General features: G+C 34.3%; 1 protein-coding gene across 16 annotated transcripts in view; it reads left to right on the forward strand.

Annotated features, from left to right (window-relative positions):
* RAPGEF2 (Rap guanine nucleotide exchange factor 2) overlaps nt 1-26270 on the forward strand; it is a 234978-nt gene that overhangs the window by 174617 nt on the left and 34091 nt on the right. For 8 of the 16 annotated variants that reach the window (XM_059174198.1, XM_059174185.1, XM_059174188.1 and 5 more), the window contains 4 exons: nt 1539-1604; nt 7925-8056; nt 19748-19925; nt 26093-26229. In XM_059174198.1, coding sequence (XP_059030181.1) covers nt 1539-1604; nt 7925-8056; nt 19748-19925; nt 26093-26229 — 513 coding nt within the window. The remainder of the gene's footprint in view (nt 1-1538; nt 1605-7924; nt 8057-19747; nt 19926-26092; nt 26230-26270) is intronic. The other 8 variants (XM_059174206.1, XM_059174223.1, XM_059174214.1 and 5 more) reach the window with 1 other exon arrangement.

Below are 26270 nucleotides of genomic sequence, written 5' to 3' on the forward strand. Positions count from 1 at the left end.
GAAATGAAAATTCTGTTAGGAAGCAGATGTAAAGTTTTAATAAATTGATTTTATGAATGTTAGAGTGAGAAATTATTTCAAATTAGTATTTTTCTGTATGATATTAAAATTTGCACAAGAAACTATATTAATTAGTTGATATAAGCAGCCATTTGACCATTTCATTAGTATTCACGAATTTTCAGGTCAGCTACTAAATTAATAAATACATTAAATTTAAAACTTAAATATGTGTGCTCTAGAGCCAGATGTCCAGAGCTGGAATCTTTCTTTTCCTGCCTTTTCACTACCTGATCTTGGTACACATCACTTAACTTTTCTGTGTCTTAGTTTCCTCCCATTTAAAATGGTCATAATAACACCTACTTCATAAGATAGTCCAAAGAGTTAAATGACCTGATGTATCTGCAAGTACTTAGATCCGGGCCTGGCACAAAGGAATTCGTATACAGGTGTTTTTATTATTGCCTTCTCTTTGAAAAAAAATGGGGCACAGCCTTGAATTTTGAAATATATGATACCTAAATAGTTCATACACTTCCTCATCATATGAAAGGATTCAACTTTTCTGTTTTAGAGTACAGGTCACATGGATTCCTTCAGTTCAGTGCTTTCTTTCAACATCTAGTAGAAAAGGCTTTCTAAAAGAATTTGCTTAAAAACGTCTATTTACTGGTTTTGGTTATTTTCCTCAATAGAGGGTAATAGGTACTCTATTTGTGTGCAAATTATCACTGTGTCAGAAGTGTAGGAATTAGATTTTAGATAGATTATAATTTACCCAACTGTAACCAATGAAGTTTATGATTCATTTATGTTACCAACCCCTCCAAACATGAGAGTGGCCTTTCTGCCCTGGGGTGAGGTCTAGGTCACTATCATATCTCAGTAGCTAATTCTAATACATAAAGGTTTATTTTTTGACAGATAGTCATGTGTATAACTTTAACTTGATAACAAGTCTTCTCTATTAAGTTCCCTTTAAAACATTATTTTCATGTAGGAAAGTAGCAAGGAATTTTTGAAATAAAACACAACTAAACTCGCACTTTACTCATGTTCAGTGGTTCTTCTGTTCAGACAGTCCTCTACCGGCAGTGTCCTCAGGATAGAAAGAGTATCTTATTGTGGTTAAGCCATACCAGGTTTCAGCATGTGTCTGGGTCAAATATATGGAGGCTTTTGCAGTCAACCATCGTAAGACTATACACACAAAAGCACAAACTCCCCAAGATGTTAACACCTTGAGAGAATTCTTAGCTATGACAATTCGAATGTTTATAAAAGAGAGTAATTGGACTATAAGCATATCCTGATAATGAGGTTATTTAGTTTACAAAATTTAGTATAGTATTCTAAGCAGTGAGCTCCTCGTGATAAACATATGGTTTATTTAAAATGTAATATATAGACTTGGGGGAATATATATCATAAGTAAACTACTATAATAGTAGTGTTAGCTATAACAGTGTCAAAAATAAGTCAGGTCTTTTTCTCTTTCTTTTTTTTTTTTGTATTTGAAAAACATCTGACCTAAGGTGATGGAGAACCTTGACTGGAAAAATGGCAGAGGGAATGAAAAGGAAGAGAGAGGCATCAGTAAGGTAGATTTCTGTGGTTCACAATGATTATTTCATTTAGTCATTGTATTATGTTATATTCATTTAATAGAAGAAACTAAGGTACACAGAAGTTAATTGTCCAAAGTTGTTTGACTGAGGAGGAGGTTGACCAGAGGATAACTCCATATATGTTGATGTGAAGCTTATGTCTTTTGAGCCTGGCAGGAAACTGGGAGAATGTTCTTACAAATTACTACTTTTTGTCAGGTTTCTCTAGTAGCTATAAAGCAAATTCTTGTAGACCCGCTTCTGTGAAAGATAGTCATATTGACATTAAAAAAGTCTCCATGTATCTTAATGAGAAATAAGATCTATTCATTTATTAAATTATTATCTCTTGATACTTTTGGAAAAACCTGTTTCTTTTATGTTTATGCACAAAAGAAACTACAGAGCATACAAATATCTTTCTCTTTGTGGAATACTGATGGATGATGTAATTAAGAATAACTATTGGATCTAGAACGTACCGTAAGGTATAAGGGAAGCAAAAATTTTTTCTGATGAATAATATTCAGGAATCCAAATGTTTACTTTTTCTAGTGTTCTTAAAGAAATATCTGGATTGAGAGATACAAAAGTCGATTGTATTATGAAGTGGCCTTTAAAATGAGCTACTAAATAATATTCCTGTTCATTCAAGCTGTGTATAGAAGTAGGTCAGAGAGTGTCAGGATGAGTAGTACCTGAACAGTTGAGTAGTGAAAGAAAAATAGGAGTGTGTGTGCCTGTGTGTATACAGGTGCAGAGAGAGAAAATATGAATTGCTTTTAAAACACAACTTGAGTTCTAAAGTGGGTAAGGGGACAGTGTTTGTGGCTGGATGATTTTGGCCACTAAACCCCTCTCAGTAATCCACTGGTATCTACTCTTGGATTCTCGCTACATTAGAAATTCTAGACCTAGAAAGGACCTGTGTCTTACACAGCATCCATGTGTGGTAATTATCATTAAGCTAATGCACTTCTATTGTAAATGCTTTATGCCCAGTCATTCATTTAGTCCTCACAACTTAGGTTTCCAATAAGTGATGAATGAGTAGAAAAAAAATAAAGGAGATTGTATTTCATGAACATCTCAGAGAAAAATGGGAAATATGTCCAGTAACATACCAACTCTCCAACTCTTCCTTGCTGAGATTTAAAACATGAGCATAAAGAACACTCACAAAACTCTAGTGATGATAGGAGGAAAGCAGTATTCATTTGGGTAAATTCTTAGGAATATGATTTAATATAAAGTTAGTTTTGGGTCACTAAGTGTGATATTTAACTTACTTTAGATAGAGTCCCTCAGGATAAAAGGAGGATTATGTAGATCCCAACAATTAACACAAACCTTGCATGTTTTGTTGTAATTATTTCTTGAAATAAAGTGATTCTAAAGGTTAGTTGGGAAATTTCTCAGTGAAATAAATTTCAAGTGTTGGTGGCAGTAATTGTGTTTTGTTTTGTTTTTTAACTGTTGGATTTCTTAGCAACCCCCTACGCTAATGATAATGCACTGTGAAACATGAAACTCTAGTCCATTTCCATTACATGTTCAATAATATACCAACTCTTCCTTGTAGAGCTTAAAAACAAGAGCATAAAGAAGTCTTTGGTGGGGAGAGATGGAAAGGGAAGAAAGCAGCTATCTTAGCTTCTACTACATTATCATTACTTTGAAGAATTTTACCATTTCAGCGAAGTATTGATTTAATGGTGTCAGAGACTTCAAGGCACTCAAATTCAATGCATTTATGTTTAAAACAGAGTTCATTTATTAACTAGTAATTTTATAAATGCCGATCATGGGACTAACTAATAAATCAAAGAATATCAAATGCCTGTTCCTAAATGAGACTTAAGTTTTTTTTTAAAGGGATTTTTTAAAAAAAGACTTTTATTTATTTATTTGACAGAGATCACAAGTAGGCAGAGAGGCAGGCGGAGAGAGAGGGGGAAGCAGACTCCCCGCTGAGCAGAGAGCCCATGCAGGCTCAGGGCTCAATCCCACGACCCTGAGATCATGACCTGAGCCTAAGGCAAAGGCTTTAACTTACTGAGCTGCCCAGGCTCCCCGAGACTTAAGTCTTTTGTATAGTACCTGTTTACAGCCAATTGTTGTAACATCCCTTTTTCTCCTAAAACAGAAGTTATTATATAATTGATACCCAGGTTATGTGAAATTATGATGAATTTTGTTTATGCTCACTTTGTGCATTTAACAATCTGACTTTAATATTACCCTGTGTTTTTTATGTAGTTAATAGTGTTTGAGGTTAAACTATGATTCAGTCATTTGCCTGATAGAAGTTTATTGCGCTTGTGATCCACAAGTACCATATTTTTGGGAATATAGGTTGCTTGATCCAGGAGAAACGTAAACAGTAATATATTCATATATCAAATCATAAAAATATTTAAATGATAAAAATATGACATTCCTTTAAATTGTATTAATTGTAAAATATATTGGTATTAAGATTAAAATATATAAAATGTGTTAATTTCCCCTTTAGTTTAATTATTGTTTAATTTTATTCAGGTAATTACTATATATAGTCTCAACTTCAAACTTTTTCTTACATTTTGAACAGTTTTGGCTATAAATGGTGGCTAGCATTACAAGATAATTCACAGCCCCAGTTTAATCTGAAATTTAATGAAATAGGATACTGATAGTAATTTAAGTAGGCACTGGGTCAAGTCTAGAAAAATTTGGAATAAATGAATCTAGTTGTCATTGCCATATTGTGCCCCTTCTTGGTATATTTTACTCAGACTACGAGTTACACCTCCTAGGGATTCTGTGTTTGACCTCATGTTTAAACACAGGTTCCTGTACTACACTTGTCCCCTGACTTCTAATCCCTGTCTAGTTTATTTGCCTCTTAAAGACTATTTCCCCTAGATTTGGGCTCCAGTGTCTCTATTATTCCAGAGTATCGTGGCTGTCTGGGTCAAAGCAGTGCATTTCATATCTTACTTTATGAAAACAGCTTCTACAACTTCTCCCATTCTGGAACCTTGGCTGAGGTGTACTGTCAATAAAATTTAATCATGATACTATTATACCAATCTACGAGGAAATTTTTTAAATTTTTTAAACTTCCTTAAATGTGGCATCTGTTCTAATATAAAGAAGTATTCAGTTAATACTAAATTATGTATGCATAATTTATATATTTATTTATATAACATTTCATGCTGTTCTGCAAAGAATACAGGTGGTAGGGGGGAGATAAAAGCCATTTAAAAAAAAAGTGTGTTTGATTTCTTTTTCTATTGTAGGTAACACCTGTTTCAATAACATTTTGGGTAGTAGAAGTTACATTTAGAATTGGGACTGTCTTATTCACCTCTATATTCCCCGGCCCTAATAGTCTTACATAGTAGATACTCAATAAGTATTTATAAAATATAATTGAATTCTTAAGAGTGAAAATACTTTTTTTCTTTTAAATACTCTTTATGAGTATTAGCCTAACATAGGTATGTAATTCAGGTATCTGTGGCTATAAGCTAGCATAGTTGAAGAGACTATAGTATATAAAGGCTGGACCCATGTGTATTCTAGTAGATTTAGAGCTCTGTAGCTCTTACTACTTTGCACAGAGCAAATTGTTAGGAAGGATGACCAGCTAATGGATATTGAAGAGAAGAGAGTCCTGTGAGACTTGAGTAAATAAGTGTCTAGTGAGTGAAAATTCATTAGATAGTTTTGTCTTCATTTGACAAATTTAAGCTAATTAAAAAAAAATCACACTATGTGACACATGTCAACCTGAGTCATGTCTATAAAAAATAGTAGAAATCAGTTTATTGTTCTATAATTACATGTATTGATTTATACCTCTTAAAATCACTGAGCCATTGAGTAACGTTTCCCCAGTTGACTTCTGCAGTGAGTGACTGAATTAAATGGAAATGTAGATGATGAAGGATATTCATCCTGGTTTTGGACACATTTTAATATCTGATATCTATCACTTAACAACATGCAAAATCATAGTTACTAGTACATCTTGGCCGATTTCCATCTTCAAATTGTTCATGAAGAAATACTGCGAATATTTTACCATTCTACATTATGGATAAATATATATGTAAATTCTCAGATTAGACTTATTCACCTATCTGTTCCTTATATGAGAATTGTTATTCTCCTAAATTTTATCTAATATTTCACAGCATCTTCAATTATCAGGTTTTTAAAAAAAACAACACTCTTAGTGAGATATGTCACATTCGCAATGATTTCACACATTCGAGTAAATATCTCACTTCCGTAAGCTCCCCTAACATATGTGTTTTTTGTCCATTTATTTGGCATGTAAAAGCTCCTAATAGCTTTTTTTTTTAAATAAAGATTTTATTTATTTGAAAGAGAGAGAGAGAGAGAGGGAGGAAGCATGAGCAGGGGGTTGTGGCAGAGGGAGAGGGAGAAGCAGACTCCCCGCTGAACAGGTAGTCTGATGTAGGGCTGATCTCAGGATGCTGAGATCATGACCAGAGCTGAAGGCAGATGCTTAAGCCATCCAGATGCCCCCTAATAACTTTATTTTTAGGTCTTTTCTGTGTTTTTCTTGTCTCTTATGAAGTCAAAAATATTTCCATACAGACTATATTTAATGTTATTAAATATCATAGTACATTTATTGAGTCATATCTGAACAATTATGGGCTATAAATAGATTTTTCCTCTTTGTTTGAAACTTTGAGGTATTAAAGTTCATTGGTCATTATCATAAAACTGAATCACCTCCCTTGGGAAACTTATTCTAATCTATGGAATGGCATCTTGTTTTTGGAAAGAGAGAAAGGAGGAGATCAAAGGAGAAAAGGGAATGTTGCTAAGATAAACTCTTATTTAAGTTTTGTTTTAACGTTCTTTATTATTATTCAACAGCTAAATAGGATCATTATGTAGGGAGGGAATAGAAAATGTTATCAGTATTGCATGATGTCAACATATATTTTGAAAAGCCAAGTGTATTACTGGCCAGTAGTATAAAAAGTGGGATAATATAAATCATGCCCCCTTTTTTAATTAAAAAGAACTGGTAATAACTTATAAGAGTATTAAATTCTTAAGTCAATGTTCTCTAAGTGTCTCATTCACTGACTAGCACATAGTAAGAGGAGAAAGAGTCAGTAAATATTTGTCGAATGGACAAATATATGGATGCTTTCTTTTTCTTTTCTTTTTTTTTTTTAAGGTTTATTTATTTATTTGAGAAGGAGCAGGGGGAGGGACAGAGGGAGAGCGGGAGAGAATCCTCAAGCCAACTCCCCACTGAATGTGGAGCCTGATGAAGAGTTCTATCCCAGGACCCTGAGATCATGACCCAAGCCAAAATTAGGAGTCAGTCACTTAACTGACTGAGCCACCCAGGCGACCCATGGATATTTTCTTTTTCAATTCACTTTCTCTGTTATATGGAAGAATCGTAGAAGCACTTGAGGGATATTTAGTGAATCTGTTCCACAGAAGCCCTTTTTTTTTAGGGTTTAAACATGAACAAATAGAAAATTGATATTTATGCATATGTGTATAGATAGGTAAATGTCTATGACTTTCTCAAGTCTAAGTTCTTTGAAGGCATTCTTTTCTATTTTCTCCATAGAGCCTAACACAGTTACTTATATAACAATACATTTTGTCAATTCTAAAATGCTCATTTTTGTTTTTTACTTTTTCTTTGTCTTTAGAGAGAGCAGGCCATGAGCAGGGGGTGGGAAGGGGCAGAGAGGGAAGGAGAGAGAGAATCTTAAGCAGGCTCCATGCCCAGTCCTTGTTAGAGGGCTGATGTCAGGACCCTGAGATCATCACCTGGGCCGAAATCAACACTCTGCTACTTAACCGACTGAGCCGCTCAAGCACCCCTTTTCTTTACTTTTAAATAGCATTTGGACATATAAGAACCTCAAACCTGTTTTCTTATTTAATCTATTTCTTGCTTCAAAGTTATATTTATGGGACTAACAAATAATAGTAGACTAAGTTCCTCAGTGGTGTATACTTAGAAAATTGTCACTCATTGAATTAATTGCTCACCCAAGTGAGCACCTCCAAACCTACCTCTTTAAACACTGAATGTATTATTAAGATTCACTGAATGTCCATAAACTTTAAAAATTTATTTTGTGATTATTTTGGTACATTGGACAATATTTAGTAATTTGTGATTTTGAAAAATGAAAGATCTTTTCCTAGTACTTTTGGGTAATGGTATAGATAGAATATAATAAAATGTTTCAGTGTCTTAAGAGTTCTTGATTCACATTTTAATCCTGTTTCTCCTGCTCCTTCCATAGCTTCCTGCAGACTTCACAAAACTACACCTTACTGATAGTCTCCACCCACAGGTGACACACGTTTCTTCTAGCCATTCAGGATGTAGTATCACTAGTGATTCTGGAAGCAGCAGTCTTTCTGATATCTACCAGGTAAGAAAGTGTTTTCCTTGTCATTTGCTTCATTTTTGTGTATGCCAAGGAGTTTTATGATTCTTAATTGATAGGATCTATAAAGTAAATATATATGTGTATATTATATGTACATACAGGTACATAAAATGTTAATGTTACAATATTTACAATATGTTACATGTTATAATGTTATTTTATTATATGTTAATGTTATATTTATAATGTAATATGTTATGTCACAAAATGTTACAATATTTTATAATGTTATATGTGATATATATATTTTATATATATCACATATGAAACATGTTTGTTTCAGGGAGTAGAACTACTGTCTAATTGTATTTGCCTCTGTTATTACCAATTATCAGAGTGTTAAATAGAGTGGTTACAATGGAGATGTTTCTCTTGACTTTAAATATTGTATAAAAATGACTACAGACATATAAGATTTTTGATTCTTAATTGAAACTGTAGGGGAAAACTGCAGAATTATGCCATAGAGTAAGTTTTTCTAATTAAAATCTCGAGATTATTATGATTAGATCAATGAATTTTTTTTTGTATTTTTAAATTTTGTATAGATTTGGTTATGTGTATAAAATAAATTCTTATGATACTGGTGAATAGAAAAGAAACTAGGACTATGGAATTCCAAAACTGTTTTAAAAGCAAAATAATTTTAATTGGTAAGGAAGAGTTCATTGGCTTAGAATATGCAAATTTGGGAAAAGTGACTTAAATAATGCAAAAAAGTCCATTTGTGGAGAGGTCTTGAAATAAATGCTACTAATATGAGATTTTGGATGGTTTCACATAAAAAGCACATAACACTGGCTTCTTAGGAATTGTGAATGAGATAACCAAGAAATGCTTTCCTTTAGAAACATGATAGTTTTAGTATCATTGAAATAGTCAGGCAGTGCTAAATTTCTATTAAAAAAAATACTAAAAGTAAACACTTAGAATACCACCAGGGCAAAAATATTTAAGTTCTAAATTTAGTAAATCTTAGAAAATTAGTTTTGTTTGAAGGAGGTAATAGGTATACACTTTCCTATAATTCAGGGATATTATAGAAAGTTTACCAACTAATAATCGAAAGACACAAATGCAATTATTTGCAGATTTTTGGCTGATTAAGAATTTATTATTTTGCAATAAGAAATATTACTTGCCTTTTTAGAGTAACTTTTAAAAATTTTAGTTTGATGGAATATGAATGCAAAGATAGATACCTTACAGTAAGTGTTAACTTAAAATTTTAGGAAGTAATCCCATTTTTCAAATGTTAGAGGAGGAGAAAGTGGCAGATCAGGGCATCTTTGCTCTCCTCCCTCCACCGGCCAGTACTGCCTATTTTTAGAAGTTGGTTTTTTAAAACATTTACTTAAGTAATCCTAAAACAGTGAACAGTATAACTAAAGCTCTGCTTTATGGTAACTGAAACATCATGATAGAGCCCTTGTCTTCTCAACTTCAAGATGATTGTACACTTTAAAGATCTGAAGTATATACAAACCTGAATGGAACTCCTAGAAGGCAAATTTATAATAAGAATGAAGTAAGATATTCAAATAATTTATTGGGCATATTCCAAAGGGGATTCCAGTTTTATGTGTTTAACCCTTGAGTAGGCTAGGGTACGTTCATGAGGAAATTCTTGATGGTAAGGAAATATGTGAGAATCTGGACTGTGGGTGAGAACTCAAAATTGCTCTGATGTGGTCTGCCTGCAGCCTGACTTTATCTTGGAGTATATAGATGGAATAGAGGGTCCCTGTGTATTTTGTTTCATTTTAGTTGAGTTTCAAGGTATTCATTTCAAATTTGATGGTAGGGATGTAGCCTGTTAAGTTTATATCCTTCATACGGAAAAATCCATAGGCGTATTTAAGGATTTGCTATTAGCTATACAAAACTAAACATTTAATAGAGATCCCTGGTAGACCTTTCCATTATTTTTAAATAGGAAATTCTTAAGTTGAGAAGGAACCTGACAAATGCACCCGGGTCAGTGACTAGTCTTGTGTTTGAATCCTCTACTGCTTTTCTTTTCTTTCTTTCTTCTTCTTCTTCTATTTATTTATTTATTTATGTATGTATGTATGTATGTATGTATGTTCATTTGTTAACGTTTCAAGTTCTTACCTAAATTCTCATCAGTAACATAAAGTGTAATACTAGTTTCAGGGGTAGAATTTAGTGATTCATCACTTACATACAAAACCTAGTGTTCATCATAACAAATGCCCTCCTTACTACCCGTCACCCATTTAGCCCATCCCCCTTCACCTCCCCTCCAGCCACCCTCAGTCTGTTCTCTATAGTTAAGAGTCTCTCTTACAGTTTGCCTCACGCTCTTTTTTTCTTTTTCATTCCCCAACGTTTATCTGTTTTGTTTCTTAAATTGCATATATGAGTGAAATCATATGGTATTTGTCTCTGACCAACTTAATCTACTGCTTTTCTATCAGTGAAGCATACAGTTTATTCTTGAACATTTCCAAGGATGGACAGCTATCTCCCATGGCAGCCATTAAATCTTTGTGTAATTCTGACTTAGGAGGGCTTTCTCCTAAGAAAGGTGTGATATTGAAGTGAGTATAAGTGCTTATGAGATGGGCACAGAGAGATTGAAGTTGAATGCTGTGTACCAGAGAGAAAAGGGCAGAATAATACTTCTGAGAAGATGAGAGGAAGGGGGCTCGAAAGCAAAGTGGAGTAACTAGCTTTAAGAAGAAAAACCTTCCTCTGTCTTAAAAGGTACATATTTATCATGATGGATTTGGGGTGGGGAGTTTGGGAGTTAAGGGTGTTTCTTTCTCATGGCTTCAATTTTTCTCTGAAGAGGTGAGTTCATTTGTTGAGAGGAAGAGGATTGGCAGGTTGAGAGTTTTAAGCAGAGAAAGTTTTGAAATAGAAGTTTCAGGGAGTAGGAGAGCAAATTGTTTAGAGTAATGGAAGCTCAGCTGAGATGGTTGCCATCAAATGCAGAGTGATTTCCCTCTGTCCTGTTAAGTAAAAAGAAAGCAAAGACTTGGCTTCATCCAGTTCTGGAGTTTTGTTAAATGAGTGTAACACAAAGACGGATGAAGCAACATGCCAACGTCTTTTTAACTACTGAGCTTTGTTTTTTTGCATGCCTTCTGCCCGGAGTGTTTTCTCCTAGGTCGATCCTTTTCTGCCTTCATTTTTAAGTACTATCTTCTCAGAGAGTTCTTTCCTTATTACTTTCTGAAAAGTAGGTCCTACGTTTTGGTTTCTTTCCTGGCTGATCCTTTTGTTTAGACTTTGATTGAAATAATTATTGCTTTCTGTGTTGTTCTGTCTGCTTACTAAGATGACAGTTTCAAGAAGATAGGGAACTTCCCTGTCTCATCTCCATTTTCTCTTTAGAGCCAGGATTGTGGGCATTGGATAAAGGTGTATTGAATGAATGTGATTGAAATATTAGAGTTCACAAGCTGGAGGGGCGAAAGCTAAGCATAGAAGGTAGTAAAGTCTAGAAGACCGAAGGTCATGAGTTGAAAAAGGGTTACCTTGGAAACAGGTGAAAGCGGTTGAAGGTAGGAATTTGTTGGCAGTAGAAAACAGAATGCCTAAGTTGGTGTAGTTGTAGCTATGATAAGATCCTAGCTACATAGTGTGATTATCAGAGCAATAGCTGGTGGACTGGAAACAGTTGTTCAGAAATAGATCAACAGAACAGAGAAGTCAAGTAAAATGGAATTCATGTGTAAGTACATAATACGTAATATAGGAATCCTTACAAATCAATGAAGAATGTGATGGATTTTTCAATAAATGATCTTTGAGGTAGAGGTAGTCATTTTATAGTCTCACTTTTTTATTTATTTTATTTTTAAAAGTATGTATGTATGTATGTATTTATGAGAGAGAGGGAGAAAGACTGCAAGCAGGGGGAGGGGCAGAAGAGGAGGAGGAAGAAGAGAATCTCAAGCAGACTCCATGCTGAGCACAGAGCCCTACACAGGGATAGGTCTCATGACTCCAAGATCTTGACCTGAGCCAAAACCAAGAGTCAGACGCTTAACTGACTGAGCTACCCAAGCACCCCTGTAGTCTCACCTTATATCATAATTAAAATCAAATTCCATATAAACTGGGGTGCCTGGGTGGCTCAGTGGGTTAAGGCCTCTGCCTTCGGCTCAGGTCATGATCCCAGGGCCCTGGGATTGAGCCCCACATCAGGCTCTCTGCTCGGCAGGGAACCTGCTTCCTCCTCTCTCTCTGCCTGCCTCTCTGCCTACTTGTAATCACTGTCTATCAAATAAATAAAATCTTTTTAAAAAATTCCATATAAATACTAAAGAGTTAGAAAACTCTTAATGGTATAAAAATTAAAAAAATTAGTAATTAAAAGATCATTTGAGGCAAAGATTTAAAGTCAGAATACAACTCACTGGGGCACCTGGGTGGCTCAATGGGTCAAAGCCTCTGCCTTCAGCTCAGGTAATGATCCCAGGATCCTAGGATTGAGTCCCGCATGGGGCTTTCTGCTTAGCAGGGAGCCTGCTTCCCACCCCGCCCAGCACCCCCCCCTCCGCCTGCCTCTCTGCCTACTTTTGATCTCTGTCAAATAAATAAATAAAAATCTTAAAAAAAAAAAAAAAGAATACAACTCACTTGTGCAGATGAATAAGAAAAATACTCAGCTCACCATATACCAATATTCAAAGAATAAGAGTAGGTAATTTGCAAAAGAGTACATGTAGATATCTGTTCCTTAAAATATTTCAAAATATATTAGTAATATAAATATGCTATTTTCCTGTCAAATTAGCACAAACTTTCTTACTTATAATAAATATTTACAGATAGATGGTCACACATTTGTTATGATTATAGTTTTTGGAAAGAAACCTAACAATTTTTACTAAGAGTTGTAAAATTGTTTCTTTTAGGCATAAATATATTTTTAAAGCCTATATTTGAAACTTAAAAAGTTAATGTGTAAAGTTAGGAGCAGCATAACTTAAAATATACAAACTAGCCTTTTGCAAACATTAAACTTATTTCCAAATATATTTTTATACTTTCTACATATATATGGTTTTATAAGCAGTTCCTACTCCCTTGTCTCAGTTAAATTAGTATCAGTGTTAGCGTTCAATATAACCTTCTTCTACCCTAAATTTATATCGGGGTCTGACTTAGATACTCTTCGGATTAAATATGTATATTTGAAATTCTGCACAAAATTTATTTACTTCAAGAATGCTTAGTAAGCAACTCTTTTAACCATGGGAATATTCATGATTTATTTAGTAAGCAAAAACTTCTTTTCATAACTGATTTTTGATACCTGATGATAAAACCTATGCTGTAATTATTTTTATTTTAGTTAAATAAATTAATTTTAGTTAAATTAATTCACTGGAGCTTTATGGCATTTAATATTTCTTCTGTTCATTTTCTTCATATCCTTTAAAAATGCAAAATAAGTGGAACTAGAGGGTATTATGCTTAGGAAAATAAGTCAGTGAGAGAAAGACAACTATCATATGATCTCCCTGATATGAGGAAGAGGAGATGCAACATGTGGGGCTTGGGGGTAGGAAAAGAATAAATGAAACAAGATGGGATCGGGAGGGAGAGAAACCATAAGTGACTCTTATTGTTACAAAACAAACTGAGGGTGACCAGGGGGAGGGGGCTTGGAAGAGGGGGTGGGGTTATGGACATTGGGGAGGGTATGTGATATGATGAATGCTGTGAAGTGTGTAAACCTGGCGATTCACAGACCTGTACTCCTGGGGCTAATAATACATTATATGTCTATAAAAAAATTTAAAAAAATTTTAAAATGCAAAATAATATCTTAAGAACTGTATTCATAATACAATATATGTAATCCCTTTTGATTTCAGGAAATCATAGAGCTTTTGGCATTGATCTAAAAATATTACTAGTTTTTTTCTTTTAGAATATTACTATTTAACTATAATGTACATCTAAATCTGTAATTTAGGACAGGAGTTCTTTGCCTAACTGAATTATGTAAATCTTTCTTCTTGCTCCTGAGACAAATATAAACAGATACTTTTTAAATATCAAGTGTCTGTGTGCTTATCTTTATTTAGAATAAAAGGGTTTAAAGACTAGCATTAATCTTAGTAATATTATAGTTTGGAGGAAGCTAGAAAATAGCAAGCATTTTATTTATGTTTATATATAAATACATATATTCAAAATTTTATGTTGTATGACTTAGCAAAGCAGAAAAATTTCATTGCTCTATTATATTTTAACTATTTTTTAGTAGAGTTGACAGTGTTAACATTTTTACATTTGTTTGATGTGTACAACATAGTGATTCCACAAGTCAGTAAATTATGCTGTGCTCACCACTAGTGTAGCTACCATCTGTCACCATACAATGTTAATATAGTATTATTGACTGTATTCCCTCTACTGTCTGTAACTTTTATTCTCCTAACTTGTTCATTCCGTATCTGGAAGCCTGTATTTCCCATCCCCTTTAACCATTTTGCCCTTTCTCCCAATCCCTTCCCTCTCTGGCAGGCATCAGTTTGTTCTCTGTATTTATAGGTCAGTTTCTTCTTTTTGTTTGTTCATTCATTTTGTTTTTTAGATCCACATATAAGTGAAATCATGTGGTATTTGTCTTTCTTTGACTTATTTCACTTAGCATAATACCCTATAGGTCCATCCACTATTATCACAAATGGCCAGGCAAGATCTAATTCCTTTTTTTTTATAGCTGAATAATATTCCTGTGTGTGTGTGTATGTGTGTATGTGCGTGCGTGCATGCGCACGCGCCCACACATGCCCCATCTTTATCCACTCATCTATCCATATATACTTGGGTTACTTCCATATCTTAGCTATTGTAAATGATGCTGCAATAAACATAGGGATGAATGTATCCTTTTGAATTAGTGTTTTCATTCTCTTTGGGTAAATATCCAGTAGTAGAATTATTGGATCCTACAGTGTTTCTAGTTTAAATTTGTTAAGGAACCCCCATACTGTTCTTCACACTTATATTCCTAGCAACAGTGCACGAGGGTTCCTTTTTCTCCACATTCTCACCAACACTTGTTATTTTTTGTCTTTGTGAGTCTAGCCATTCTGACAGGTGTAAGGTGATATCTCATTGTGGTTTTGATTTGCTTTTCCCTGATGTTTAATGATTTAACTATTTTCTTTATGAAGACAGTCTATTGAGAAAACTTGGCAAAGTATTATAGTGCAGAGTATTTACTAGCTTGAATTGGTCAGAACTGATTTTAAGTCCCAGTACAATTACTAGGTTTGGTTTGGTTTATGTTGAACAAGTTATTTGATTTTCCTAGTGTTTTCTCATCTGAAAAGTAGGGGTAATAATCCTAATTTGCTGAATTGATATGAAGATGATTATGTATTAAAAGCATCAAATGTAGTACTAGCTACATGGTGGTCATTCAATGTAGGATCACTGTTTTTATAATTATCTTATGAGCTGTTTAACCAGAATTTAATGGTCGCAATTAGCCTGAGACATTTTTTACAGTAAGAGGTTGTGGTATTGAATAGAATTTTTTTTTTTTTAATTTTGCCAGTTATGTGCAAGCTTTGTTACTGGGATGAGAGGAGGTAAAGATAAGCCAGTGCTGATATAAGAAAACATGTCCTCTTAAGGAAGGGGCTTTTTTTTTTTTCAAGATTTTGTTTTATTTTGTTTTGTTTTATTATTTCTTAGAGCATGAGTGGGTTGAAGGGTAGAGGAAGAGGGAGAAGCAGACTCCTCACTGAGCAGAGAGCCTGACACAGGGTTCAATCCCAGGATCATGACCTGAGCCCCCAAGGTGCCCCAGGAAGGGACTGACTTTTGAAGTAACCTGTAATGAGCTTTCTTTTCTTTCTCCTTATTTGAGTCAAGAACAGTCCTATGAATGGGAAGATAGAATTCTAGTTTGCCAGTAAAACTAGTTTCATAGAGTTTAAGTAATTTTGCTAAAGTCACATTATAAACGTCAGAACTAAGATTTGAATAACTAAACTCTAAGTTTTTCGTTTTTTGTAAATTCAGTAACTGCTTGGTTCCAGGCACTCCTAAGCTGGGTACACTTCTGTAGGCCAGGTCATTAAACTTTTAACTCCAGTCTCTAAACATTTCATTGTCATGAAACAGTAATATTATGGAATTAGTAGACTCCTAAAAAATTGTTTATCGAGTTCTATTTAAAAGGTATTATGAAAAGGAATTCTTCTGTAGGGGTGCCTGGCTGGCTCACTCAGTACAACATGTAACTCTTCATCTTAGAGTCGAGAGTTCAAGCCCCCATTGGGCCTAGGGCTTAGTTAAAGATTAAAAAAAAAAAAAATAAGGGGATTCTGTAGTATTTTAAAATATAATGAACATTTATTTAAAAAAAAACAAGTTACTGGTTTAGTGAGTGTTATTTCGTGAATAATTTGTTTAAGAATGGAATACATATAATAGATAGAAAACAACAAAGATCATTTACACACATGGGGAGGGTTCATTTTTGAAGAGATTAATCCAATTCCCATTTTTTAAAAATTTTTAAAAAGATTATTTATTTATTTATTTGACAGACAGACATCACAAGTTGGCAGAGGCAGGCAGAGAGAGAGGAAGGGAAGCAGGCTCCCTGCTGAGCAGAGAGCACGATGCAATGTGGGGCTCGATCCCAGGACCCTGGGATCATGACCTGAGCTGAAGGCAGAGGCTTTAACCCACTGGGCCACCCAGGCACCCCAATCCAATTCCCATTGAAAAGTCCTTGTTCTGGGATGCCTGGCTGACTCTGTCAGTAGAACGTGTGACTCTTGATGTTGGAGTTCTGAGTTCAAGTCCAGTGTTGGGCATAGAGCTTATGTTAAAAAAAAGAGAAAGTTTTTGTTCTATTTAAGATTTAAATATAATTAATTTAAACGACAGTAATGATTTCTTTGGGATGGTATGAAATATCTTTTTATCTCTTACTATATGTTAGATGTTTAAAAATTAAAGAAAAACTGTAAGCTCTATAACTGTTATTTAGAAGTATTTATTTATTTATTTATTTATTTATTTTAGAGTTAAACAATAGTCTTTACGGGAACCTATTATACAAATAAGTGAACACTTCCATGCAAAATAATGCATTTAAATGGAAAATATTTTTAAGTACTAACACACATATTGCATGGAGCATTGGTGTTAAATGTAAACAATGAATCTTGGAACACTACATCAAAAACTAATGATGTACTGTATGGTGACTAACATAGTACAATAAAAAAAATAAAATGGGGAAGAAAAGGAAGTTAGAAGTTTTTGTTTTGTTTTGTTTTTTAATTTCTGTCTCCAGGAATGTCCCTTCTTCACTCTAGGTTCTTATTAAAGAATATATAGAGGACTAATTATATATATTTGAAAATATAAGGTGATGAACATCTTCAGTGTTAAGACAAAACTGGTGTGAAAATAAAAACATGGCAAGCATTAGCACATTGTCATATTTCTAGACTTCAGAAATAAAGCGGTGATAATAACAGGGCTAGTCTAATTTCTCTGATCACAATCTTGGCATACCACATCATATCAAGTTCTATCTCAGTTTTATTGTATAATCTAGAGACAGTTGAATTCTGAATAAATTGGGACATGTGTTTATGAGTATGCCACAATTAATTCTGTGGTCTTACTGCTCTCTCACCTAGAGCACCTCTGCTGATAATGGTCTTAACCCCAGCAGTAATATAAGACCATTACTTACAGAGCTTTTGTAGACATTAGGTTTTTCATTTTTAATTATTCTGTCTTCATTAGATATTCTGTCTTCACTTATTTTCCCCTAAGTTTTTTCTTACCATATATGTATTTTAGTTCAGGAAGTTGTACCTAAAGAACTAAAGGTGATTAAAATTCTTTTTGTTAAACTTTAGAAAATATTAACACCTGTTTGTACTGCTTTGAAAGGTAAGATTAAATGTTACGTTTGGCAGTATAAACCAAGACTTGAGTAAAGTTAAACTTTGTTGATAAAAAAATAATAAATTTTTTCTTTAAATATTGACTAAGCTGAATTACAGAGAAAGGAATAGATCCTTGTATAAGCCACATTCATATGTAAGTATCTGTTACAGAGAGACAGATTAGGTTTGGTTAAGACTGTAGAGTCAGAATCCTGGGTTGTGATTTGGATTCTGCAGTTTACCAGTAACATGACCTTGGAAAAATAATTTCTCTTTACCTGCATGTTTGAATAATAATAAATGTCAGTAAACGGCACTTACTTAATAGGATTGTATGGAGGATTAAGTGAGCTAAGATACATAAAACAGAGCAGTTCCCGGCACATTGTAAGTATTTGGTGTTAGAAAATGATGGTGATGATGATCAGGCCCAGTATTTTATGTTTTTCTCTTTCATTTTTAATGTGTTTTGCCTGTTCTTAAAAATAAGTTGTCATTATTGTTTTTGAAAACCCTGTGGACTGCAAGTTACTCAGCGTTAGTAAACTTTATAATACATGTTTTCTACAAAGTTAATGGTTTTAAAACAAACTATTTTCAAAAGTTTAATATTTTATCTGGAAAAACATGTTTGTGATGTTTAAGACTTACACAGTTAACATTTAATTGAATTCATTTTTATGCTTAAACAGTGAATTCTGGGTATGTAGTAGGATAACATTCGTATATATTATTGAGGTGATAATCACAGTAGGCATAAAATGACCTAAATAGGATAACTGTTCTAGCCTTGATATTGCCCAACAGAAGAGATAATTTTGAAGAGATCACCATGACTCAAAAAACGTTCAAGGGGCGCCTGGGTGGCTCAGTTGGTTAAGCGGCTGCCTTCGGCTCAGGTCATGATCCCGGGGTCCTGGGATCGAGTCCCGCATCGGGCTCCTTGCTCAACGGGGAGCCTGCTTCTGCCTCTGCCTGCCTTTCTGTCTGCCTGTGCTCATTCACTCTCTCTCCCTCTGTCTCTGACAAATAAATAAATAAAATCTTAAAAAAAAAAAAAAACGTTCAAGTACTAGAGTATATCTTGATTACTTGGAATTCGATATACAGTCACCTGTGTTGAGGAATGAAGAAAGAATGTGTTACCAGTAGGCATATGGTCTTTTAATATTTTTTGGTAATTTATAATTGGAGAGTGGACATTGGGATAGTCACACTAAATGTTAATGTTTGTTCACATACTCACCAAGTTACCTTTGATTTATGATTCACTTTTCCATAAGGACTGTCTAATAGGAAAGAAATTGTTCAGTCTTGGCGTTAATAAGTTCACACCTATTCTTTTGGGGAAGGAATTGCTCAAAATCACTCGTTAACCTTAAATTCTTAGCTTAAGCCATTCTCTTTGAAAATTAGAGTAAAAACAAACACTGTCTTTTTCTTTAGTCTATTTCAAGTACAAATGATAGCTCAGGTAAATCAGAATTATTGAGATAAGATCATTAATTGTAACTAGAAATGTAATATATAAATTCACTCCTATTTTGTTGAAGTAATTCCTTTTACATAGTGCTGGTTCCTGGTTCTTGATATTGATATTGAATACATGCTTAGTTATAGACAAGTTAGTATACTAAAATTTACTAAAATATACTAAAACTTAAATATTTCAAATTAGATTTGTTCTTATTTCCTTTGAGTACAAAAGATTTACTTAAGATAATTAAAAAATACTGTTTTGGTCTCTTCTAAGGCCACAGAAAGTGAGGCTGGTGATATGGACCTGAGTGGGTTGCCAGAAACAGCAGTGGATTCTGAGGATGACGATGATGAAGAAGACATTGAGAGGGCGTCGGATCCTCTGATGAGTAGGGACATTGTGAGAGACTGTCTAGAGAAGGATCCAATTGACAGGACGGATGATGACATTGGTAAGTTTGGGTGAGAAAATGAATCTAAGAGCAATTTTAAAATTTTAGGGTAAAATGATCTAATAAAATAGAGCCCAAGAATAGTAAGCTCTAAAAAGTAATTAATTTATAAATTTCCCTTTGCATAAATAGTAACTATTATTTGTTGAAAAAAATAAATTTTATTAAGTTATGTTCTGGAGTGTGCAAGTAATAAAACTTCCTAATTACAGCCCTTCCTGCTGAGCTCCTTTTTAAAGATTATGGAAAAAAAGAAAAAGAAAAAGTAGTCTTCCAGTGTTACTTCTGTTATTTTTCTTCTGAGCACTATTCCTGTTAAGCTCATGTTTTCTATATGTAAATACTAGTCAATGACAATTGGTAAAGTTGTCATGTTTGCTTCTCCTGTGGCTCCATACAAAGATGGGACTGAGTGAGAGAAACTATGACATGTCAAGTTAGCAGCCTGTGAGCTGTGGGTTGTTGAGACTTGAAGTACAGCCTAAAGTTAGAAATCTAAGTGGCTTTGTGTCTGTTTTCCTGATCCCTGAAGTTCCCTTTTCTTTTTTTTTTAAAAAGATTTTATTTATTTGACAGAGACACAGCGGCAGGGGGAGTGGGAGAGGGAGAATCAGGCTTCCTGCTGAGCAGAGAGCCCAATTCGGGGCTTGATGCCAGCACCCTGAGATCATGACCTGAGCTGAAGGCAGACACTTAATGAGTGAGCCATCCAGGTGCCCCCCTGAAGTTCCCTTTACCCACATTTCTATCAGAGCAAGAGCTGACAATATAATAACCGTGTAGTGTTTGAGTGAGCCTTCTGCACTCCAGCTTCTTTCCTTAGAATACTAGAGTCAGAGCAACTTCGTTGAGCATTTTTTCTCCACCACAGGCCGGGAATCTGTAACCACCTTTGGCTAAGCCAGATTATCTTTCCTACCACTGTGCCAACTCTTTTGGGGCCAATATATATTTGAAGACAAATTCAAGAAACTGGATCTATTGGGATTAGATATAGGACCGCACGGGCATAGTTATGAGTGGACAGTTGCATGTGTTTTGAGGGAAACAAACATGAAGAAAATCTTTTACCACTTACACCATATACATATGCTAGAAAATTAAGGAAGAAAAACCCAACAACTAGGGCTAGACATTTAAAATGTAATTTAAAAATTTACAGGAATTGAATATCACGTGTTGGTAACCATTAATTTATTCAGCTAATACGATTAAGCACCTTGGATGTACTGAACATGTTTCTAGGTCCTGGTAACTCAGTTGGGGGCAAGGCAGTTAAGGTCCTTGCTCTGTTGCAATCTGAAGAATAAAGTGGGGATTAGGAAGTGATGGAGGTTGGGGAATAAACTGAACAGGATGGAATGGCTGTAATGGAATGGCCCCTTTTAAAGGGCTCTGACCTGAAGGAAGTCAAAGTGGAAGTCACCTGAGTCTGTGGCCCCCATTAAAGCATGTGTTCTGTGTTAATCCTTTCTGGATAATTTCTGGTGGAGGAGGGTACTTAATGGCTTCACAGACTTCCATCCCTGATGCCAGCCCATTTCATTCTCTACCACCTCTATTCCCATTCCAAAGGTACTGACAGTTTGTAAGTCTTTTGAGGGTTTTGAGGGTTCTGCAGCATAAATGAGAGTGGTTTTCTTTTACCTGCTGAAAACAGTGGATTTCACTCACTCATGACTGATACCACATACACATGCATTTGGTTTCCAGTGTCCAAAGTTGTACTTCACTGTCCTATTCTCTTTGTCCTTGCCGACTTCTTTACATAAATCTTTCTATTGTAGTTTTAAAGAGAAAGTGAAGTTGGAAGTGTGTTCAGTTTGCCATCTTAATCCAAAATCCTTGTTCAGATATTTTTAATGAGGTTGAACACTGCTTATGAACAGATTGATGTAGAAATTATTCTTTTGTAAGTTAATGTATCATCTTTTTGAATATGTTCATTTTAGTATAGTTATGGAAGAAAATAATGACTATTAAAAATGTCATTCCTGGAAATTTAAAATTTTCACTTCATATCTAAGAAGCTTCCACAATTTCTGGAAAGCAAAAGCTATGCTGATTACTACAGGAGAATACAAAGCTATCTTATTTCTTAATGGACTTGTTGATATAATCTCCAGTGAATAACATTTATTTGAATAACAATTCACTTGTAAGCTGTGAAGATTCTGATGCTTGCTTCTTTCAATATACTATTAACTAAAATAATAAACCATTATTATTAAAGATAAGACCTAATAAATACTTCGCCTACAAGAGATTTGTAAGATCTTATATTCTAACTCCCCAAAACAGAACCACATGTGGGAACTCTTTAGCCCTTTAGCTGTTTCTTTTATTAAATCTAACTCACCTTCCAGTATATAGTTATATTTAGTTTAGTTTCATATAAACTACAACCTTTTACATAATTGATGCTTTCTCTGGATACATCTCTTCCTAACCACCTTCCTCACCTTCCTCTACCCCCACAAAAAAGAGGGAAGGGATGGTGTATCTAGGTTGGAGGGAGAATCTAAGTTGAATCAAATGAAATTGCTAAAATTGATCATATTTTAAAAACTGCAAGAATTGGGGCGCCTGGGTGCTCAGTGGGTTAAAGCCTCTGCCTTTGTCTCAGGTCATGATCCCAGGATCCTGGGATCAGGCTCTCCGCTCAGTGGGGAGCCTGCTTCTCCCTTTCCGTCTGCCTCTCTGCCCACTTGTGATCTGTCTGTCAAATAAATAAATAAAATATTAAAAAAAAAAACACCAAAACTGCAAGAATTAAAATTGCTTTTGGATTCCCATAGATTCTTGGGTGTGTTTCAGTGCTTTGTTTCAGTGCTTTGAAGGAAGGAACTTTATTGATTTATGCCCTCCAACTCATACCTTTGTAGGTCCTCAATTACTGTGAATGGTTGTAAATTCAATTTTTTGTTTTGATGCCTTGACACATTAGCGTAGAGACCCACTTCCAAGATCTCTTCCAAAGAATTCTTTTTTCTCCCCTTCAACATACCACCAAAAAACTCCACAGATTAAAACAAAACAAAACAAAACTTAATAGTAATCATTTCTTACACAAAATTAAAGCAAAGCAAATAAGATAAATTAATTTCTATACTGATGTAGCTTATGATGTCTGTAAGTTGATTATCTGGGTTTTCTGTATGTCACACTTACTAGAAAAAAAGTTTTTAAAAATGGCTTTTTCATGAGCAGAAGTATTCCTTTCCTAATAAGATAAAATAGTATTAGTTAATATGTGATTCTAATAGATTTTTCCAAGCAATATAGAAGAAAGTAGTCCTCCAATCCATGACTGCTGCTTTCCATGTCCTAGAAACTATCTTTTTACTCATCCCAGATGGAATTCCTTAACATCTGTGTGATCCCTATGGCATTACCAGAGTTTATGTTGAGTCCTGACAGCCAAATGCTTCATTTCATATTTATGTATTTATTGAAGGTTATGATAGAATTTTTTTTACTTTTTTAATTGCTCTAATTCTCCAGTGTAATAAACAGAAGTTACTGCAAAACCAGAAATACCATTATTGAATCTTTGAGAGTCAAAAACTCTTAGATATCATCTGGCTAAGCATGTATTTATTTTTAGTTTTTCAACTGAGGCTAAAGAATCATGTACATGACTATAATTATTTTTCTCTCTTTTTATTATTTATCTATATTATGTGTGATACACAGATATTTCCTATCCTATCATATCTTTTTTTTTAATGTTAGTCATTATTTCATATAGCACAACTTGATTTCATGACCCACTAATGAACAGGAATCTTCCAAATATCAAGAATAGTTTCTACGCAAGATATTTCAAATCATTATAACAAGTATTAGTTGAATATGTTTTTGTAAAGATTTTATTTATTTATTTTGAGAGAGCAAGAGAGAGCATGAATAGGAGGTGGGCAGAAGGAGAAGCAGGCCCCCTGCTGAGCAGGGAGCCTGACACGGAGCTTAATCCAAGGACCCTGGGATCATGACCTGAGCCAAAGGCAGATAGATGCTTAACTAACTGAGCCACCCAGGAGTCCCTAGTTGAATATATTTTTATACTTTATATTCATAAGTTTCATATTCTTCAGTCATATATGTGGTTGTGATTTGACTTATTGTTGCCTAAACATATTATGTTAAATTTAAGACATTTCTGACAACTTCTAGTCCCATATTTTCTTAAGACCATAAATCTTCATTTGTCCAAGGAAATTCAGTATCAATTGGGGAGGGGGGGAAAGCAAAATATGTGTTCTATAGATAATATTCTATACCTTATGGTGAGGGGTAGGCGACTGATAGCTGAAGAAAGCAGAGCTGGTAACTGCAGAATTAACAGTGATAGGTGAGTCAGAGAACCAGGGTTTTATACATTGGCCTTTATATTTCAAATCAAAAGGCCCATGCATTTGTAAAACAATGATTCTTACCTCCCATATATAATAGATGTGGATCACCTCTTGAAGTAGCATTAGAAATTGCTTTATCACTGTGCCCAGGAATAGATATACTTTATGGCATGACACAAATGCACCTACTCATTCCAGAAATAAAAGTTTCATTAAACAGAATGCATTTTGTAAGTGATGTGCTTTGATTCCTTTTTCTTTTTCTTTTTTTTTTAAATATTGGTTGCAAAAAAAAAAAGTGCTGGTTTGCAACAGTAAATTAATTTCTTGGCACGGCAGTCTGGGTCAGGTTTAAGAACGCTGAGTACCACCTACCATTGTTACTCTGATTCTGAAGCTACCCTGTGTTACAAAAAGTCTTACACAGGAGGGATGACATAGGGTCTAATCAGAAGAGACATTATCCAGCTGGACCAGAGAACACTTAGTCTGACCTCTGGAAATGTAATGTTTTCACAGAATATATCTTTCTATTCTGTGTTGTTTTTGCAATTAACAAGCTACTGTATATCCGAAAACGTAAAATATGTCACTAAATCCTAACAGATTGATGGAATATGCATAGGGACAGTTTCATTATATGAAGACAAGAAAAATGTACCAGAATTTTACTTAGCTAAAAGTTTGAATGATATATGATAATAATGACAAGAATAGCAGTTCTTATTTATTATTTACTCTGTGCTAAGGACTTTATTTTATTTCTATTTCATGTTATTGTCTCAACTATATATTGTTCTTTCACAAATGACAGAAACATGCTTAAGGGAATCAGTCAGCTTTTCCAAAGTAATAGAACTAATAAGTATTCAAATGAAGTCTGCCATTCACCTTGTGTTCTTTATCACTACTTATAATGTCCAGCAGAAGCTCTGGCAGGCAGGCAGTCCGGAATCATATCACTGCCACCTCCTAATTATATGACTTTGAGCCGGCTTCCCCCTATGAAATGAGAAAGAAAACATGTGCCTCATGGAGCCATAGTGAAAGTAAGGAAAGCATTTAGCAAGTAGTTAGTAAAGGTACCTAATAATAGAGAAAATTAAAAATAGAGACCACAGGACTAGAAAAGACTATGAAGTCATCCATCTTGTCAACAGCTAGAAATGCATCAAAGTTTAAGCTGTTTCTCCACAGCATTGCCAACAGGAAGAGTGTTCATACTTTTCTCTTTTTTGGCCAGTCTGTGGAATAAAAAATAATATATCAATCTTCATTTGTATTTCTCACATAATATTATAAATTTTTTTAGTTGATTAATTTTGATAGGTTTGTCTTCATTCATCAAATTTATCCTTTGAATTCTAAATCCTGGACTAGCTTTAGATTAAGAGAGGTTATTTCTGCTGTTTTGGACATCTACTTGCCCAAAAGACACTAGAATAGACCTACTGACTTTTTGCAGAATTCTCAGAGCTTTATTTCATTTCAGCTTTAATTAGCCTTAAGATCATAGTTCATTTTCAATAGAAATTTCCCATTTGAAGTTTGTTAATTTCTTCATTCCCATTAGAATTTGAATTATAGTGTATACGTTGTTCCTAAATCAATAAGTAAATGTCACCATTTCCACAGTGACAATTCTTGGTATACCTGCAAGAAATCCAACTTTTGTACTAACAATAATTGAAGTAATTATATTTTCCAGTGGGCACATTTGTAGGACATTTAAAAAGAACCCTAAAGCATTCTTTTTGAATGTTTGCTTTTAAAAAAGTTGTAATGTTTACAATATCTTTTGCCTTTCAGAACAACTCTTAGAATTTATGCACCAGTTGCCTGCTTTTGCCAATATGACAATGTCGGTGAGACGAGAACTCTGTGCCGTGATGGTGTTTGCAGTGGTGGAAAGAGCTGGGACCATAGTGTTAAATGATGGTGAAGAGGTCAGTGAACATTGCCACCACTTAAAAAGTTTCTGTTTGAG

The sequence above is a fragment of the Mustela lutreola genome, chromosome 1, assembly GCF_030435805.1.
Source record: "Mustela lutreola isolate mMusLut2 chromosome 1, mMusLut2.pri, whole genome shotgun sequence".
Taxonomy (NCBI): Eukaryota; Metazoa; Chordata; class Mammalia; order Carnivora; family Mustelidae; genus Mustela; species Mustela lutreola.